The following is a 19918-nucleotide window of genomic DNA, read 5'->3' as shown; positions in this document are numbered from 1 at the left end:
GGGATGTACAGAATCTGAAGCAGGATCCCGGCTCTGAGCTGTTTGTTAGCACAGAGTCTGACACAGGGTCCAAACCCATGAACTGTGAGACCATGACCTGAGCCGAAGTCAGACACCCAACAGACTGAGCCACCCAGGCGCCCCTTCATTTTCTGATTTTTAAACCATGTGAATATATTAGGGATTCAGTAGTTTTTAAAAAACATGAGCAACATATATCAAATCCCTAACTGCACATGTGCTTTATTTAAGGGCAGGACGTGGCAGTGGTAGTAGGTATTTTAGGGTCAAAGCACAGGTTTTATTTACCTTTGCCTAATACTATAATCAGTAAAACAAAACCCGGGAAAAGAAAGACAGACCACAAGCCAATGCCATACTAAATCAGAAAAGNATAAAAAAAAAAAAAAAACAAATACTTACTGGGACTCTGTCATCTTCTCGTCGTCTTCGACCTCTGAAAAGAGTTCTCCTTTTAGCAACGACAAAAAAAGGTGGGGATGATGGGAGGGGAAACTCTTACATTTTTTCAAATTTACATATTCTACCAAAGATGGGTCAACTTTTAGTTTAAGTAATTCTACTTTCTGTATCTCCATCCACTATTATTAAGAGATGAATATATATTCTTCTCAACAGATCCTAATCTACCAAAAACTTCATCTACTACCACCAACACGACTAAGCAAGATGGGCTCATTCTAATTAGGCAGTGCTCCTTCCACACCAGAAGCATATCATGGTTCAGTTTTTTTGGTTTCACTCAGGCAGACTGGGCAATAATGTATAACCCCATTCCCATAGTTTAGAACTTGTAAGAAATGAAAACTAGACTGCAGATAGGATTGTATCTTTCCAAGCTATTCTTTTGTCAGTGAACCATAAAGAACTTCAGAGTAACTTTATAAACCTCTGACTCAGAGCTATATTCTATATGGGCACTATAAATTTTGTAATATTTATGAGAAACCATTAACCCATATTATGTGAACACTGTATTCATTTAACATAACCATATACTAACAGTTAAAACAAAAAATAATCACTAGATCATATTACAAGCAAAGAATTTTCAGATACCATATCCATATTTATTTCCTATATTTCCTTACCTGCCCCTACCATAGTCCCCATTTTGTTCCATCTGTAAAGTGGGAGTTTCTTTTGGAAGATAGCTTTGCTCCTGCCCTGTTACTGTCGGGTTATGCCGTTCAGTTGGAAAGTTCCTTGAACCAGATCTGTTTAATGGTCCATCACCCAATGATACAGAGCTCTCTGTTGAGTGCTCTGAACCACTCGATGACCTAAAATGAGGCTTCACACTATAAGAAATATAAGATCACATACATGAGAGGATAAATCAAGACAGACAGAAAAATCTTTCCTCTTCATGGTAAAAACTCTTATTTGATAAGCCACATTAAAAACTGCCTTCTACTGTACTCTGATTTTCCATAAATTAAAAGTGTCACATTATAAAAATGTAAACTCTTTTATGTCCCAGATATATTATTTTTAAAAAGCAAAGAATTTTTACATTTAAAAAAAGTTGTTTGGAGAGATCTGCATAAGATACAAAGTTCTTCAAAATATAGCACTTCTACCTAAATACAACTAGGATTTTAGCTAATTTAACACCAGCTGCAGTCCTGACACATATAAATCAGCCAGGCTTTAATTTCATTGATAAGTCTATGCCATACATTCTCAAAGGGGCATCACCCCAAGTGGGAGTAAAAAAGGTTCTGGGGTAGGAAGAGGGACAAAAGAAAAAAAAAAAAAAACCAACCTTAATCTTACCCTTTTTATGTATAAAATATAGATATTCATATATTACATAAATACATATATAATAATCTCCAGCACTAAATTTTCATAAGGAAAAATTAGGGAAGAAAAAGTCTAAAAAGGTTCTTTAGGGGCATGCCAATGAAAACAAAAGAAAAAGTGTGATATATTAAAATTCTACTTCTTAATAAATAAATTAGTTGCTCAAAGTAGGTGGGGGGGGAAGGAGGGGAAACTAGTTACATATAATGCAACTAATAGCCTGGCATGACTTCATAAATTAGGTAGGGAATTTGGTAAAAACAAACAAAAAAATCTCAGTAACTGTGAACAAAAAAGTAGCTTTTATCTTGGATGATGGGTGTAAGCACCCAACTCTTTTAACAACTTATAAGCAGAAAAGGCTAGGGGAAGGATAAAGGAGAGGCTACAGTTTAATCAAGAATGAAAATACCTAAAGTAAGCCCACACAACTGAGGATCTTTGCTCAACAGATTTTACAAGGAAATATGAGATTTATATTTGGCCCCTTACTTGTAAGTTTACAGATTTCATTTTTAGTCTATTTTCATAGTTATAGGGATTTAATACCTCAAAATAAACCCAACAATTAAGCCTTAATTCCAACATTTCCAGCTATCCTACTTTACTCTTTACAGAAAATAAAAAATTAGATTACTACTATTAAAACTTAAATATAAAAATCAGGTTACAAAGCTGGGCTGGTTCATGTAAGATGTTACTTTTCAAGATAATTACTTTATGTCACAAAATAGATTTTTTTAAAAACTTTATTTATTTAAAGTAATCTCTATATCCAACATGGGGCTCAAACTTACAACCCTGAGATCCAGAGTCACATGCTCAACCGAGTCAGCCAGGCACTCCTCAAAATAGATTTTTAACAGCAATGAAAATGACAGTATGTCAACAAACACAAAGTAATTTTCAGAATATTTATATCATCCATCGTGTCTGAAAATGACCTCATGGAGGTAGATACGCTGTTTATGTATCTGTCCAGAAACTATCATTCACTTAAATTTTCTCATTGTATTTCAGTATAACAGATAAGTTATTTGGTTTACACAGCCCTCAGATCTCATAATCTTACCCTTCACCGAGAGGGACTTACAATCTCAGTCTAGGCAAAAGATAAGAAGAAAGATAAAAGAAGTAGGTGATAAAAGATGGAAAGTAAGAAGTGATGTGACAGAAAGATAAAGAATGAAAGGTAGAAAAATGCCCAGACTTCTGAAAGTTAGTCCTAGTCTCTCCAAGTAGGTCTAGTGATCATCACTGGGCTGTTACAAGGTTCATATAATAAACTGCAAAAGAGTTTTCAAAAAGTTACTTTCTCCTTGATGATAACTTTAAACAAACAAACAAAGTGGTCTTAAGTTGGTCAAAAAGCTCTTTTAGTTTCATCCGTAATATTTGTATTTCATAAGAAGAAAGTATTCACGTATAATTTTTGTAACTAAAAATTAACAACTTGTACTGGTCAAATGTATGAAAAGGGATTGTACATGAACAGTTTTGAAAAACAAGCAAAATCTGCCCTATACCTTTAAAAGCATAGGCCCACCTCCTTACAAGCAAAGATGACTAGACTGTCATTTTTGGCTTTCTTGTCAGAATGCACAGCAAACAAAAACAAGTGACAATAAAGGAACACCATGAACTCAATTTAATACATTTTTTAGTTAAAAATCTGCAAACCACAAGTACTTTTAGCTAATACTGAATATTATTGTTTTTAGTCTACCTTCTAAGAAAAATGACTATTCTACTTCACTGTCTGAAGCAAAATTCACTCCTTACAAAAAGAAGTGAAATCAATAGATAACATATTTCTACAAAGCTACCATTTCTAATCAGGAGAAATGTATATTTTCTAACAATTGAAGTTGTAAGCTGTTATTTGTTCTACTTAAATTATTTTTAAGAAAAACTTTACCAGCTACAGTAAATGTTCTAATTTATAGTATATAGGAAATGTTCTAATCTCAAGTCTGCTGATAATAACCAGCCATGTAACCCTAGCAAGATTTGTCTTCTTCAGCTTTTATTTTCTTCATCTGTAAAATGAGTTAAAACTATATCGTAACAAAGGTGTTTCCAGATTTAAACATCATTACCTCTATGTGTTCATGGAAATTAATCATTTTGAAAACAGGACTGGGATTAAAGGACAATCTGTGAGGCTCCCTGTACTTTTCTACTCATATGTCCTAGAGCAATACTTGAATTTTGTAGATGTTACTTTATTACAAAACCAAAAATCATGTACAAGAGCTCAATAATTCTTTGAATTATACAGAATCTTTCACCCTTGTAACAGAAAGAGATCTCATTTGAAACTTCATAAAGCAGTAAGAATAGGTATATGTAGTAAAACTTTCCTACTGCTTACAAATGATCTTCAAATGCTTTAACCAATTGTGTCACTGCGTACAAACTGTGTGAGTACAGAAAACTGTGATTAGAGAATGGTACGTATGAATGCTTCCAGAAACCACTAAGAAGAACATTTAATACTGTGAGGCTTCTTTCTCCAGTGAAGCATGTTTCAGGAAAACCTTACAAGAAAGAATTAAGTTCCTAGAAGTCATCTTAGGAGAACATACCCCATGTAGTCTCTTTGCCAAAAAGAATCAACTGAGAGAATGAGATCTGGCAAGAGAAAAATCACTGAAAAGAAATTATTAAAAAAATCCCAAACCCCAAACCCAGGAGGCTCACAAAATAAGAAATAAGAAACAATAAATATGAAACTATTAAACAAATCTAAGCCACTATATAAGCCCATTTTTCTTTGGTTACTCACACTGTCAAAATTGTAATATATACCAAATTACTGAGGTTATCAGTTGACATTTATATAAAAAGAATAATACTTAACAGACTTATGAATCTTTTATGATACTAAATAGTTTCCAGAGTTCTCAATAATTTATCTAGAACACTTTATAAAGCGTAGGCTTTAAAGTCAAGCAGCCTGGGCTCAAATTTTGGCTGTCAATTACTAGCCACTTGCTCGTAGATATGATATTTAACCCTTTTAAGTGTTCTCATCTTAAATAGACATAACAACTGCATATATCTTATCGGGTTATGAAAATTATGATAAAGTATGTAAAGCCCTTAAGACAAAGCCTTCGACATTAAAAGTACAATAAATGTTAGCTGCTGTCTGCTATAGCTTATGGAAATTATTTTAAAAGTAAATCTTAAAAATCTTAAGTAACTCATTTCCCCAGCATTCAATACTGAAATCAGCTAATATTTCTATCCTCAAAAAAACTCATTCTCCAAAATGTTACATATTAAACTACTAAATGTCATTTAGACACCAGATTTTGCTACTTTCATAAAATAATTTCCCATTATCTTTATAATTAAAAAAATCAGTATGTATCATGTACAGTCCCAGTTCCAAGTCTTTGTTATACAAATTATCAACTTTCAGGTCAAAGTGTATTTATTATTCTAGAGTAAATTGTTTAAGCTTTTGATTAAAAAATCTGTAAGCAGCAATGCTATTAACACTAACTCTTTAAGAACTACTGGGAATTGTGTACAATAAATTTCACTATGATTTTCATCTTACCGATTTTTTTGGAATGGTCGAGCCATATTCACAGCAGCAGCATTTGTTTTATAAGATCCTGGTGCATTAAAGCCATTCACAAAACTACCATTCGGAAAAGGAGCCTAAAAGAAAATTTAATGTTTAAAAACAATTAATGAAAAGAGCAAAACATGGTGTAACGGTTATAAGAAATTCCTGATGAACTAACTTAGCAACAATTTTTCTTTTTCTTTTTTCTTTTATAGAGTGTGTGTGTATGAGTAGGGGAGAGGGGCAGAGGGACAGAGGGAGAAAGAGAGAATCCTAAGCAGGCTCCACTGTGCCACCCAGGCATCCTGCCTTTTTTTTTTTTTTTTTTTAAGATTTTTCATTTTTAAGTAATCTCTATACCCAGCATGGGGCTTGAAGTCACAACCTTGAGATCAAGAATTGCATGCTCTACAAACCAAGCCAGCCAGGTGCCCCTTCAATGTCTTTTATAAGGCAGAAATATCTGTAAGCATTTTACTTATTAACTTTTTACAACAGTCCAAGTATCACTTGGTTTACAGAAAAAGGAATCATTAGGTCATTACTAAATAACGTATATTTCTCTCTGAAAAAGTTTACNTAAAAAAAAAAAGAAAAAGAAAAAGTTTACCAAAACTAAAAGCATTTTAAACTACGTAGGATTTACCCAGTCTCTTATTTTAATTCACTCAGCAAACAGGAACAAATAGCTTAACCCTTAGTCACGTGTATATATTTGGTATAGGGGATTAGATAACATTATCACTACCTAAAAGTCAGGAAGTAACCAATATAAACACAAAACAAAAAAATAAAGAACCCTCCTGATTTCTTCAAATTTCAGCTTAAGTGGAAAATTTTTATGATTTTGTAAGGATCTCACTTACCAGTGGTGTTTCAAAGTAAGGTGCGGGATTTGGTGACCAAGACTGAGGCACAATACTATAAACCGAGTACTGTTGGTGAGGATTATATACAGGCTGCATAAAAACTGGTGAGGCATACTGTGCTTGAGTTTGAATGGGCTGACTATACATACTAGAATCCATTAATCGATAACCATTCTTAGCAAAAAATGTATTGATGGCTTTTATCCTTGCCTAGAAGAGGAACATATTATAATGAAGTGTATATTTTCACAAATTCATTTACATTTTAAACAATTTACACAACTATTTCTGCCTATTGTAGTCAGTAGAGCAAAAAGAAACGATAACTTTAAATTACTTCAGAAATTTTGCATGACAAATACAACAATGAACAAGGTAAAACTATAGAATTCAAAATAGTAAAACTAATTGCTAAGTATCACAGATAAGGGGGCTAACATATTCCTGACATACAAATTCTAAAAAGATGAAAAATGTTAGAGAAATGAACAGAGCTTACAAAAAAAAGGAAGACAAATGGTTGTTAAACATATAAAGAGATGCTAAACCTTACTTGTAAGAGAAATCCAATTAAAATGGAAATAACATTTCTCACTTATAGGATTGGCAAAAAATCCAAAAATTTGACAACATACTCTGTCGATAAGATTGTGGCTACAAGACTAGGCACTCTAGTACACTGATGATAGACATGTAAAATAGCACAACACTTATACAGAAAAATTTAGCAATATCTTCCAAAGTCATATATGCTTCCATATTCTTACCCATCCCACTTCTAGGAATCTTTTCCAGATATATACTAAACAAAAAGAAGTTTAAAAATGGATATACATGGCTGTTCACGGACACAAACTGTAATAGGGAGGGAGAAAAAAACTGTCCTCAATACACATACATACACACACACAACTGAACAATCACTCCATCGATGGTTGAATACACCATAGTACATTCACACAACTGAGTATCATACAGATGTAAAAAGAATTGATGAACTGCTCTAAATACTATTACGGAGTGAATTAAAGAATACATTATTGTTTTTAAAAAAAGGTAAAGCAAGGAGGATAAAGGAATATGTATAGTAAGGTACTGTTTAGCTAGGTCAGATAGGAATATAAATATATACTTGCATACAGACATATATATGTGTGAACAAGTATTTAATATACCATGTTTAGATATTTTACTTTTAAACCATGCACACTGAAAATAAATCAATTATAAAAATAAGTAATATTCAGTAGCATCCAGCAAAATTAACTTAAATGTGCATTCAATTAGTAATATAACACAGAGAAATCCTAAGTGACTTTGAGCCATAATAAAACCAAGTGTTATCCTTAGGAATAACTCACAAGGCAAAGTATTGCAAAAAGTTCTCAATTTGCTGTCAGAATATTGCCATTGGTATTGCTATTCTGATACTTTTGTGTATGATTATGGGATACAGAAAATCAGTAATTATACTGGAGTCACAGAGATCTGAGATTTTCACATGGGAGAAAGGAGACACAAATAGAAGACTAAAGAAGTAAAAAACATGTATCCTGAATTTAAATTGAAAGCATCAGTATAAACTCGTATTTCCTTTAAAAAAAATAACAACCCATATTTCATATCTCTGTCCAATGGAAAAGCTTTTAAACAGTGACCACACCAGTAACCATAAGAACTCCTGAACCTAGCCAGTGGGCTAAAAAATATCATCTCCCCATAAAAATAAAGTGGGGACTCTGGAGACTTGACTGACCCTAGGCCTTTGACATCAAATATATAAGAGAATGGAACATCGTGTCACATTAGAGAGCAAGACCACTGAAAATTACTAGGGCTATGACAAAAGGACTCATAAGTTCACTCAAAGAGGCCACATTTCATTTTAAATACTCAACAACAAAAGACATCTGAATGGTCATTTTTGAAAGTTCCTAGGGAACCAACACATTATTTTCTAAAACTGGTAACAAAAGCTAGGATCAAGCACTGCTCATGTTTTCCATATATGAGTTGTACCTCCCGGTAATGAACATAATGGAAAGCTTCTCTTTATAGAAGTGCTTCAACTAACACATTGAAAAAAGAAAGCCTAAAAATAGCATCTCTTTGCAGCCTTTAATTTATAGATTTAGTCAATGATCAGTGGCACCCAGCATAAGAGACACAGACACAGAAACATACAGGTTTTTTGTTCTCTCTCTGCTGCTCCCAAGTCAAGCCAAATTTTGATCAAGCCTCTAAATCTGGCTATCAATTTGCATGAAGTACAGGGACAGAGAATCATATTTAACTACATTAAAAAATCTAACTAGCCAATTAAAAAATGGACAAAGGACTTCAATAGACACTTCTCCAAAGACGACATATAAATGGTTAATGAACACATGAAACGATGTTCAATACCATTAATCATTAGGGAAATGCAAGTCAAAACTACAATGAGATATACCACCTCACATTCAGTAAGATGTTAAATAACAAAACAAAACAGAAAAGAACAAGTGTTGGAGAGGATGTGGAGAAACTGGAACCCTTGTGCACTGTTGGTAGGAATGTGCAATGGTATAGCCACTGTGGAAAACAGTATGGAGGTACCTCAAAAAATTAAAAACATAATTACCATATGACTCTGCAATTCTACTTATGGGTATTACCCAAAACAACTGAAAGAAGGGTCTCAAAAGAGATACTTGTATACTCCTGTTCATAGCAGCATTATTCACAATAGTTAAAATGCAAAAGCAATCCAAGTGTCCACCAACATATTGATGTGTAAGTAAAATGTGGTATACACATTCAGCAGAATGTTATTCAGCTTTAAAAAGGAAGGAAATTCTGCAATATGCTACATGGATAAACCCTGAAAACATTTTGCTTGAAAACAGCCACAAAGAAACAAATACTATATGATTCCATTTATATAAATTAGACTAGTCAAAAATCAGACTCAAAGTATAATAGTGGTTGTCAGGAGCTGGATAGAGAGGAATGGGGAGTTATTATTTAATAGGTATAGAATTTCAGTTTTACAAGATGAAACGAATTATGGGAAAGGATGGTGGTGTATATGTTTAATACAACTGCACTGTATACTTAAAGATGGTAAATTTTATTATGTGTATTTTAACACAATAAAATATAGCTAGCAAAATATATGAGGAACTCTGTAAAACCAATTAACGTGGTTATTTCAACAATACTCTCCCAAAAAATGACTATCAGAAAAATATAACAGCAAATGATGTTCAAGAAGTTAATGATCATTGTTTAAAAGTATAATGATACTGTAGCTATAATTTTTTAAAAATCTCTATCTTTTAGAGCTACTAATACTAGTTTATTTACAGATAAAATTAAGTTTCAAATTTGCTTCAAAATAATTGGGAGCATAGAGAAATATGTGGAAATGGATGAAGCAAGAATGGTCATGCTCTACAAATTGTTACAACTGGCTAATGGGATCTCAGTGGTTGATTTTACGGTTTTTTCTACTTTTATATGTTTGCAATTCCCTGTACTAAATAAAAAGGAAAGAAAGAAATGTTCTAAAACTTAATAAAATAAATCAGATCATTTGTTTACATACTGCCTGTGTTTTGTGCCATAATGGCAGAGTTGAATAGTTACAACAGATTTCATGACTGGCAAATGTACAATGTCTACTATCTGGTCCTTTAAAGAAAAAGTTTGCTGACTTTTGTAACAGAACTAAAACAGATGTGAGAGAATTAGATTAGAAACCATAAGCCTCACCAAGTTGCTGGGAATATCAAGTGAAATAATACACGTTTAAGCAAAACGATGCTTTTAATAAATGAATGAAAGGTGTGTTTTATGATCCTTACAGATACAGGCTAGGAACTTCCCTCTCCCAAAACTGCAACTAATCAAACAATAAAAAATCAACAATGGCCAATATTGAAAAATACCTGAAACTAATGTAACACTATATGTTAACTATACCAGAATTAAAATTAAAATTAAATCCCAGCCAGGGGGGAAAAAATGGAGAACTCAAACAACACTATAAACCAGTCTAACCTAACATGACACTGTTCCAAACACAAGTTACAGGGAACATTCTCGATGATAAACCATGTTGTGACAAAGTCAAGTTTTAATAAATTCAGAAAGACTGAAATCATACAAATTATCTTCTCTGACCACAATGGAATGAAATGAGAAATTAGGAAGAGAAGAAAAAGTGGAAAATTAGCAAATATGTGGAAATCCAATAACACATATTCTTAACCAATAGGTCAAAGAAGAAATCACAAAGTTTAGAAAATAATTGGAGATGGATAAAAACAAAAAATACAACTCATCAAAACTTACTGGATGTAATGAACAGTGCTAAGAGGGAAATTTATAACTATAAATACCTTTGTTAAAAAAGAATGACTTTGAATCAATAACCTCAGTCACCATCTTAAAAACAGGTAAAGGAAGGCAAACGAGAACCAAAGCCAGCAGATTTTATGGAGTCAATAAAAACTAATAAAGTTGATACATGTTAAACATAGATGAACCTTGAGAACATTACACTAAATGAAATAAGCCAAATACACAGACTGATATTGCATGATTCCATTTATATGCAGTGTCTAAAATAGGAATCATAAAGACACAGACTAGAAGAAAGACTATTAGAGTGTGGAAAAATGGGCAGATGTTTCATGGAGTTTCTGTTTGGAATGATGCAAAAGTACTGGTGATGGTTGCACAGCGATGTGAATGTATTAAATACCACTAGGTTGTATAGTTAAATGGTAAATTATATGTATGTATGTTCTACACACAAAAAAACTTCCAAAGAAAGCTTAAGAAATAATGTTCATTATAACATTATTTGTAAGCAAGAGAAACAAGTTAATGCTTGTTAATGCTTGTCCATGGACAAAAATGGATAGATAATTCAACTGTGATACACATCAACAATATTGTATATATGCTGGAAACAACAGTGAATGAAAAGATCTTAAAGATCTATTCAGTGAAAAGAGAAGCTGAGTGTCTACTGTACATTCTTATTCATGCAAAGAAAGAAAGAAAATTCCTACATGAATACTGAAAAAAATTCTCATCACATCTGGGGAAAACAACTAGAGGAAGCTGGAAAAGGGAAACTGAATTAATTAACTAACTGTTAATTATTTAATATTGTTTGACTTTCTTACGACATACAACTATTTTTAGTCTTCAAATTCTGAAATAAATATATAAGGAACATATAAACATATATTCTGTATGACATTCTGTAACATATATCTTTATGAAACCCAGATAAAACTTAATATTCTCAGTCATAAAAAGTTAATTAGTTAAAATTGGATGAAACACTGCCTCTTAATGAAATTATCAACAGGTGGAAACATTCTTCCCTTAATCCCTTTGTCCTCCAAGATCACTGCTTCTGAATCACTGAATTCTCAAAATGAAAAGCATGCACATTTCAAACAAACCAGGGCCTTAGAGGTAACTTGACATGCCCAAGATCAAAGAGCCTGTGGCTGAAAGCAGCATCAAGGGTTGGAATACAGGATTTCTGGCTCCTGTATCTATCCTTCCAGGTGCTAGGTCATTTGGTGTTAACGAATGATGTAAAATCTAACGTGAATCTCCTAGCAAGAATTAGCCTATGTGCTATGTAATGGCTAACTAAAGGAACCATAAACAAAACCCAAAACAGCAAATAAATAATAATACTTAGAATGAAATATAGATATATAGATATTTTTAACACTACACCTAAGACCTCAGGAAAAGTAATCAGCTCTAAGAAATGGGAGGTATAAAGAATAATCAAAATAGGGATTATTTGTAGATGATATGCTCTCTCAGACAGATATGATAAAGGAGTTCAGTAAGGTTCCTGCAGACAGTAACATTAAAAAAAATTTTTTTTTAAAGTTTATTTATTTTGAGAGAGAGCGCGCACGCAAGCCTGAGCAGGGAAGAGGCACAGAGAGAGGGAGAGACTCCCAAGCAGGTTCCGTGCTGTCAATATGGGGTCTGAAGCAGAGCTCAGATAACCATTAGATTGTGACCTGAGCCATAATCAAAAGCTGGACGTTAAACTGACTGAGCCACCCAGGTGCTCCAGACAGTAACAATTTAAAAAAAAGAAATCACTAAGATACTATGGAGAGGGGGAAAGCAACAAAAATTACTTTAAGGAAGTAATTATAAAATACAAAAAACCCGAGTTAACAGAAAAATGTATCCTAATAATGTTACCACAATATATAATAATACAGGGTGAAACTGCCAACTGTCTCCAATAAATCAAACACAATTCTATTAATTCCAATATGGTTTTATTTAGTTGGTTGTTAGTCAAACATTCAAAATTCATATGGAAAACCAGTTTTCTTAACAGTAACCAAGACAATCTTAAAAAATATAAATAAGGGAGGATTTGCATAAGGACACAAGAATATTCTAAAACTACAGAAATTACTGGCACTTGGGTGGCTCAGTTGGTTAAGCATCCAACTTTGACTCAGGTCATGATCTCACAGTTGGGGAGTTCGAGCCCCATGATGGACTCTGTGCTGACAGCTCAGAGCCTGAAGCCTGCTTCAGATCCTGTGTCTCCCCTTCTCTCGCCCCTTCCCTACTCAGGCTTACTCTCTTTCTCAAAAATAAACAAACATTAAAAAATTTAAAACAAAAATAAAACTACAGCAATTAAAACAGTGATGTTAGTTCAGTATAGACTGATAGAATAGAAATGTAAAGCAGATCTGATAAATGCAACATCACACACATGTTGTGGAAACAAATACCACTCAACAAATAAGTGTTGAGACAACCGCCTTTCCATACATAGAAAAAAACTAAATTCTTATCAATTCCTGTACATCAAATTAATTCCAGATGTATTAAAGACCTAAATCTGACATATAAAACTTTAAAGCTATTAGAAGACCTAAAAGAGTTTTCTATAGCCTCAGGTAGGGAAAGGAGAAAACAGGGAGAAGCAGAGGAAACAGAATGACAAATGGCAGATACCTTCATCTCTAATATGGAAAGTAGTAATACTACCTACCACACATCAATAATGAAATTTAAATAAGACCTTAGAACAGTGCCTGACACAAAACATCTTAATAAATGTAAGCTTCTCTCATCCTGGTTCTCTCATCCTGGCTGTCTGAAACTGGGTACATAACTTCTCACATCTCACTTTCCTTGCCATAAAATGGGATAAAATAAGAGTACCTGCCTTATTAAGTTCTTCTAAGAATTAAATGACTCTATACAAATAAAGTGCTTAGAACAGAAACTGACACACATTAAGAGTTCAGTAAGAGTAAGAATAATGTACTGTAATCATAATAATAATAATCATATTACATAGGGAATGAGTAGCATATCAAAGTAACTTCATGCTTAGGATTATGTTTTAAAGAGCAGCTATGGTAGCAACTGGAGAATGGAAAAATAAGGGGAAAGCTGAAGGCATAACACTTAAAGGCTACTCCAATTGTTCAAGCCTAAACAATGGCAATAATAATTGAAAGAAGTTTTGAAGGTAGATTTCATGGGATCTGAGAAAAGATTAGACCTGTGAAGATAGTGAACAAGTGTCATCAATGACAATTCTCAGGTTCCCAAAAGGACAAATGTTAATGTGGTGACGCAGTTAATTTTGAGATAAGGATGACAGTATTGAGAATGTTTTCCACCTTTACTAAAATATCATTCCTGCTTCTCACTTTGAGAGCTGGGATTATCCTACATGCTGGCAATTATTAGCATCTAACTAAAACTTCATGCTGTCTGAAGTTGTCTTTGGAAAGAATTGCTATCCTATCAACTAATTTTCTAGCACATTATATGAGACAGAAATTTCTTTTCAAAATCATTATAGGTTTAATAAAACATCCATCTGTGTGTTTTAAATTCTCAGACAAGCAACAAAAACTTTCTGGCTTTATACGGACCTCTATTTACAAAATGTTTCTTACCATGATTGGCTTGCCCTGAAATGTTTTAACTTCTTCTCTTAAGTATTTAAAAGCCTATTAACAAAGCAGAAAGGAACTTTCATTAGCATTCAAACATTTATTAAAGCCATCTGTATTCTATCAAGAGTACGGTATTAGCAACTATCTCCAAAATAAACAATAAAAAATTCTGAAGTCAATTTCATTAACCAGGTGGTAAGGAATGAAAAAATAATTAATGGCTCAGCTAAAATTCACATTTACTATAGATTGGCTACTATGGACTACTACAAAAAAAAAGGCACAAAATTCAAAATAGACCCAAAATATCACTACATACATATTTAAAAATGGTTCAGACAGCCTTTTAAGACGAAGAATTTTAAAAAAAGAAAAAATTAGCTGGGCGCCTGGCTGGCTTAGTTGGTGGAGCATGTAACTCTTGGTCTAACATGAGTTTTAGCCCCAAGTTGGGTGTAGTGTTTACTTAAAACTCAATCAATCAATCAGTGAGTGGTTTTAAAATGCTATTAGATATATTTTTGGTTTTTTGTTTCAATGGAATAGTACTTCTCTTTAAGTTGGACATGACAAGTAAGTAAAATCGTTAATGTCAAAATTCAAAATAATCAGAATGGAAGTTATATATTTACTGCAGGCCTAGTATGTACACACTGGAAATACTAACTACTGAGCACATTTCCCAATCTCCATGTTGATTTTAAAATTGTTAATTTTTTTATTGACAGGAAACAAACTGCTCTTAAACTGAAAAAGCTTTTTAAGAAACTGATCAAAAAGAAAACCAATTAATAAGCACAACCAAAAAGGTGAACAAGGTGCTTAATAGTCTTTACAAATATTATTGTGAGTGCATATTTTCTCAATTAAAACATACTACTACTTCTTTTACCATTAGGACTTCAAATCAGAAGAAAAGTTTTCTTCTCACCTGTTGTGCATCAGTATCTGACTGGAAAGTGATATACCAGTTGCTATTGTGTGCAAACTCACAACTTATCACCTTGGGGCAGTTTTCATTTTTGAACAAGGCTTTCACTTCCTAAAAAAGAAAAACTTTAGTTAACTCTAAAAAGTGTATCAACAATAGGCATTTGTTTTTCTTCATGTTTTCTGGTTTTTTGTTTTTTTTTTTTATTAACTGTCATGCCTTCTGCCCATTTTTCTACTAAGTAGATCATCTTCTGAAACAAAAATATGCACACTTATAGCATGTTTTGTATATGATTTAGAGATACAATCTTATTTTAAAATCAGCAAAAGTACCTCAAAAAATTAAAAGTATAGATACCCTGGGGTGCCTGGGTGGCTCAGTCTAAGGTTAAACATCTTTCTTGACTTTGGATCAGGTCATGAACTCGCAGTTCAGGAGTTTGAGCCCCACGTCAGGGTTTGTGCTGACAGCTCAGAGCCTGAAGCCTTCTTCAGATTCTGTGTCTCCCTCTCTCTGCCCCTTCCCCACTCATATTCTGTCTCTCTTTCTCTCTCAAAAATAAATAAAACACTTTAAAATATTAAAAAAAAAAGAGATACCCTGGGGTGCCTGAGTGGCTCAGTAGGTCAAGTGTCTGACTTAGGCTCAGGTCACGATCTCCCGGTTTGTGAGTTCGAGCCCCACGTGGGGCTCTGTGCTGACAGGTCAGAGCCTAGAATCCACTTCATATTCTCTCTCTACTCCTTCCCTGCTCATGCTCTGTCTCTCTCTCAAAAATAAACATTAAAAATTTTTTAAAAAATAGAGATACCCTAACCAACAATTGTACTATTTATCCAAAGGATACAAAATGCTCATTCAAAGGAGCACATGAATCCCAATGTTTACAGCAGCACTATCAACAATAGACAAATTATGGAGAGAGCCCAAATGTCCATCTACTGACCAATGGATAAGATGTGGTAAATATATACAATGGAATATTATTTAGTTATCAAAAGGAATGAAACCTTGCAGTCTGCAACAATGTGGATGAAACTAGAATGTATTATGCCAAGCAAAGTCAGTCAGAGAAAGACAAATTTCATTATGATTTCATTCACATGTGAAATTTAAGACACAGAACAGATGAACATAGGGGAAGGGAAGGAAAAATAAGATAAAAACAAAGAAGGGAGGCAAACCATCAGACTCTTAAATACAAAGAACTGGGGGTGTTGGAGAGGTGCTGGATGGGGGAGTGGGCATTAAGGTGGGCATTTAGCACCCGATGTGTAAGTGATTAATCACTAAATTCTACTCCTGAAACCATTGTTAGAGTATATGTTAACTAACTTGGATTTAAATTTAAAAATAATCTCAGCAAAACTGAAGCACTTCACTCTTAAGCTAATTTTCCTTAAAAGTAAAAATTTCTCTAGACCTCCCATGATTTAAAAAAAAAAGTATATCCTCCATTAACATTTCTAGGTGCTCAGAATTTATTTTCATGCATTCTCAATTCAATCCAGATGCTGTCTGTATCAGTCACAGACATGAACTCTGTACAAAGATAGCTTCACTTTTCCTTAATTGAAACTGAAATTTCAGTAACTGAAAACTAAAACAAATATATGGATTTCAAAAAAGATGATTACCAAAACTCAGAACTGTGTTAACTGTTAACAGCTTGAAAGAAATTTATAAAGAGAAAAAAAACAACTGGAAGTCAACATTAAGTAACTCTTGACAGTTATAAAGAGAAAGGAAACATCTACTGAAATACCATGCTTGGTGAGACACAGACTTATCCTGCAAAAAAGCCTGTTAAAGTTTTTATCATCTCTACTGTATAGTTGAAGAAATGGTAGCTCAAACTGTTTAACCTACACACTATCACAAAGAACTCAATCCCAGATTTGTATGCTTCCAAAATCCATTTGGAATCCATTGGATTCCGTTGGAATGCATTCTAATACCTATTCGAGTTCAAGGAGAAATTCAGTAGTAACCAGTAATTCCCAAACATAAAGAATCAGATTAGGTTAAAATGCCCTGCAAAATATCAAAGTATCACAAGAAATCAACTTTTAAAAAGATAATTACTAAGCTGATGGGACAATCTACATACTAACAGTGAAGTCTAACCTGTCTCCTAATTCCCTCAAATTTTTGCTACACTGAATTAAAATAAAAAAAGTCTCTACTTGGGCGCCTGGGTGGCTTAGTCGGTTAAGCGTCTGACTTTCGCTTAGGTCATGATCTCGCGGTTCGTGGGTTCGAGCCCCGCGTCGGGCTCTGTGCTGACTTCCAGCTCAGAGCCTGGAGCCTGTTTCAGTCTGTGACTCCCTCTCTCTCTGACCCTCCCCTGCTCACGCTCTCTCCTAAAAATAAATAAAACATTAAAAAAAAAATTAAAAAAAAAAAGTCTCTACTTATGATGAAATTTTCTTGGATCAAATACTACTCAAATACAATGAAGTATGCAACCAGATGAGTTTTGTGACATTTGTGAAAGTGGTGAAATACCACCAAGTTCAGTTAATAAAATTCTCATCCGGTCCATAACTTACATTTTTGTAGAACTGTCTATGGAACTGTTAGACTGCCACCTACTGATGTCTATCTTCAAAATCCATAATCTCAAATATTTCTAGTTCCCTTAAATGCATCATAAATTGATTCATTTATTTAAATCTCAAGAAAATCTCTTTATTTTCAGCCTTTATTATTCTTTAGGAAGAGTTAAATTCATGGATATACTTTCTCAAGTATAAAAAGAGAAGTCTGGGTCAAAAGTAGTAAAAAAAAATTTGTTCCAGCTGACAGGAACCTTTAAGGTCCCACTCCAAATCCATGATCCAATTTCCATGATTACTGACTAGGCTGACTTCCTCTGTTTTAGTCATCTTCACTTCCTTTATTTTTTAAATGAATAGTATGTTGCTGCCTTTTTCCTTTTATTTATTATTTTTCATATGTGTGACCCTATTTATGTATTCAGAATATAAACTGAATAACAGCTAATCTTACATTTGTTTTACATGCCAAGTACTGCTCTGAGCTCTTTATATACTAATTCAATTCTCACAACAACCCAAGGTCATAGAACTAGCAAGCAAAAAGCTAAATTCAAATCCAGATGGCTTGGCTCTAGAGTACAGGCTCATATATTCTACATTGTTTCTTAATAATCTAAATATTCTTCCCATTCTGCAATTTTCCTTTCAATTTGTCACTTTTGACATATAGTTCATACTTTTAAGTAGAAGTTCTATCTAGTGACAGTTTCTTTTCTAATTCCACTGTTTCTAAATTTAGGACGTCTTCATTCTGGAGAGTTAATAGTGAATGATTCTGGGCAAAAAGATTAACTACTAATATGCCAAATTTGTTAGGTGGCAAGAATCTAAAACTTCTTTTTTAAATGACTAATAAATACCACATAACAGTTATTAATTCTCCCTATCTCTAATTTATATTATGCATTAACATGGCAACTTAAGTGTGAAGCTGTGATTTAGTGGTTTTGAAACAGAGGCTCTGAAATCAGAGTGAGATCAAACCAGATACTGTCATTTAAAAAGCCCATGTGTCCTTAGGCAAGTTATTTAATCATACTAAGGTTCAGTTACTTTATCTATAAAATAGAGATAATAAAACCTTAGGCTTTAAATAACCATAAAGTACACTGCACAACATGTGGTAAAACCTAATTATTAAATAAATATTATAAATACATTACTATTTTATTAAAGAGTCTTTCTGGATATACTGTTTCATTCAAAACTTATTATTGCACCTATTTTATCATTATACTACACCATCTTTACAGTTGCAACTTTGTTTTATATTTGTTAGCTAGTAGGATTAGTCTTGACTCATATTTTTCTTCTTCGTTCCTAAATTTATTCTTTCAGATGAATCCTCAAGTTCCCAAAAAAGCCTACTTATGTTTTAATTGCCAGTCCCCCCTCTGTACCATTCTTCGAGTGTTTCAGAATTTACAAAACAAAAATTTATCCTATTCACAGTAAATGATATGCAGGCACTGACTTACAGTTTGCTTGTTTACCTCCTCCACTTTAAACAGTTAAAGAACACTTTAGCAAAAGCTTTTACAATGCTTAATAATACCTCTATAGGTGTTGTTTCAGGAATCTCTCTAAGAATCACAATACATCGCTTATGACTTGGTCTCACTTTCTCGCCCTTCTCATCAACTTGTACCATGGGAGAAGCTGCAATTTAAAAAAAGATTTCATTCAAAAGTGACAAGGAGAGAGATTAATAATGTCATTAAAAACTATTTCTATTTCCAAGTGAATAAATTAGCAGAGGCTAATATCCTAAAGAAATTAAGTTGTAGAACCAAAGATTACAGTTACAATAAACTACTTTGGGATTAATTACAAAAACACTGTCAAATGTTACTCTTTCAACAAAGACACACCTACTTTGTGTCTCGGCACTGCACTGGGATTGAAAAACTTTTGGGAGCATACAATACATATCTAACATGGTAATTACCCTGTGTACAGTTACCAAATTCTGCATTTCTGGAGATAACAAAATCAGTGTATTTGCATTCCACTCTTGTAATCAGATTACAGTATTGCATTCTAATGTGAAGAATTCTTAAAATCTAAGCAGCACTTAAACCAAGAATTTTTCTCAAATGATAACTTTTCTTTGATTTTAACATACTTATTCTTACATACTATTACAGACACTTTTGTAAAAGCTA

At 33.2% G+C, this 19918-nt stretch overlaps 1 protein-coding gene across 5 annotated transcripts in view; it reads right to left on the bottom strand.

Annotated features, from left to right (window-relative positions):
* The window catches only part of LARP4 (La ribonucleoprotein 4), an 82383-nt gene that overhangs the window by 11721 nt on the left and 50744 nt on the right, over window positions 1–19918 (bottom strand). For 4 of the 5 annotated variants that reach the window (XM_077753367.1, XM_077753365.1, XM_077753366.1 and 1 more), the window contains 7 exons: window positions 19309–19412; window positions 15190–15300; window positions 14259–14312; window positions 6280–6492; window positions 5402–5505; window positions 1113–1322; window positions 424–472 (listed from right to left, as the gene is read on the bottom strand). In XM_077753367.1, coding sequence (XP_077609493.1) covers window positions 424–472; window positions 1113–1322; window positions 5402–5505; window positions 6280–6492; window positions 14259–14312; window positions 15190–15300; window positions 19309–19412 — 845 coding nt within the window. The remainder of the gene's footprint in view (window positions 1–423; window positions 473–1112; window positions 1323–5401; window positions 5506–6279; window positions 6493–14258; window positions 14313–15189; window positions 15301–19308; window positions 19413–19918) is intronic. The other variant, XM_077753368.1, reaches the window with a different exon arrangement.

Source organism: Crocuta crocuta, unplaced genomic scaffold (assembly GCF_008692635.1).
Source record: "Crocuta crocuta isolate KB4526 unplaced genomic scaffold, BGI_CrCroc_1.0 scaffold30, whole genome shotgun sequence".
Lineage (NCBI taxonomy): Eukaryota > Metazoa > Chordata > Mammalia > Carnivora > Hyaenidae > Crocuta > Crocuta crocuta.
The sequence above is the reverse complement of the archived record's forward strand: the minus strand, read 5'-3'. Positions and strand labels throughout refer to the sequence as shown.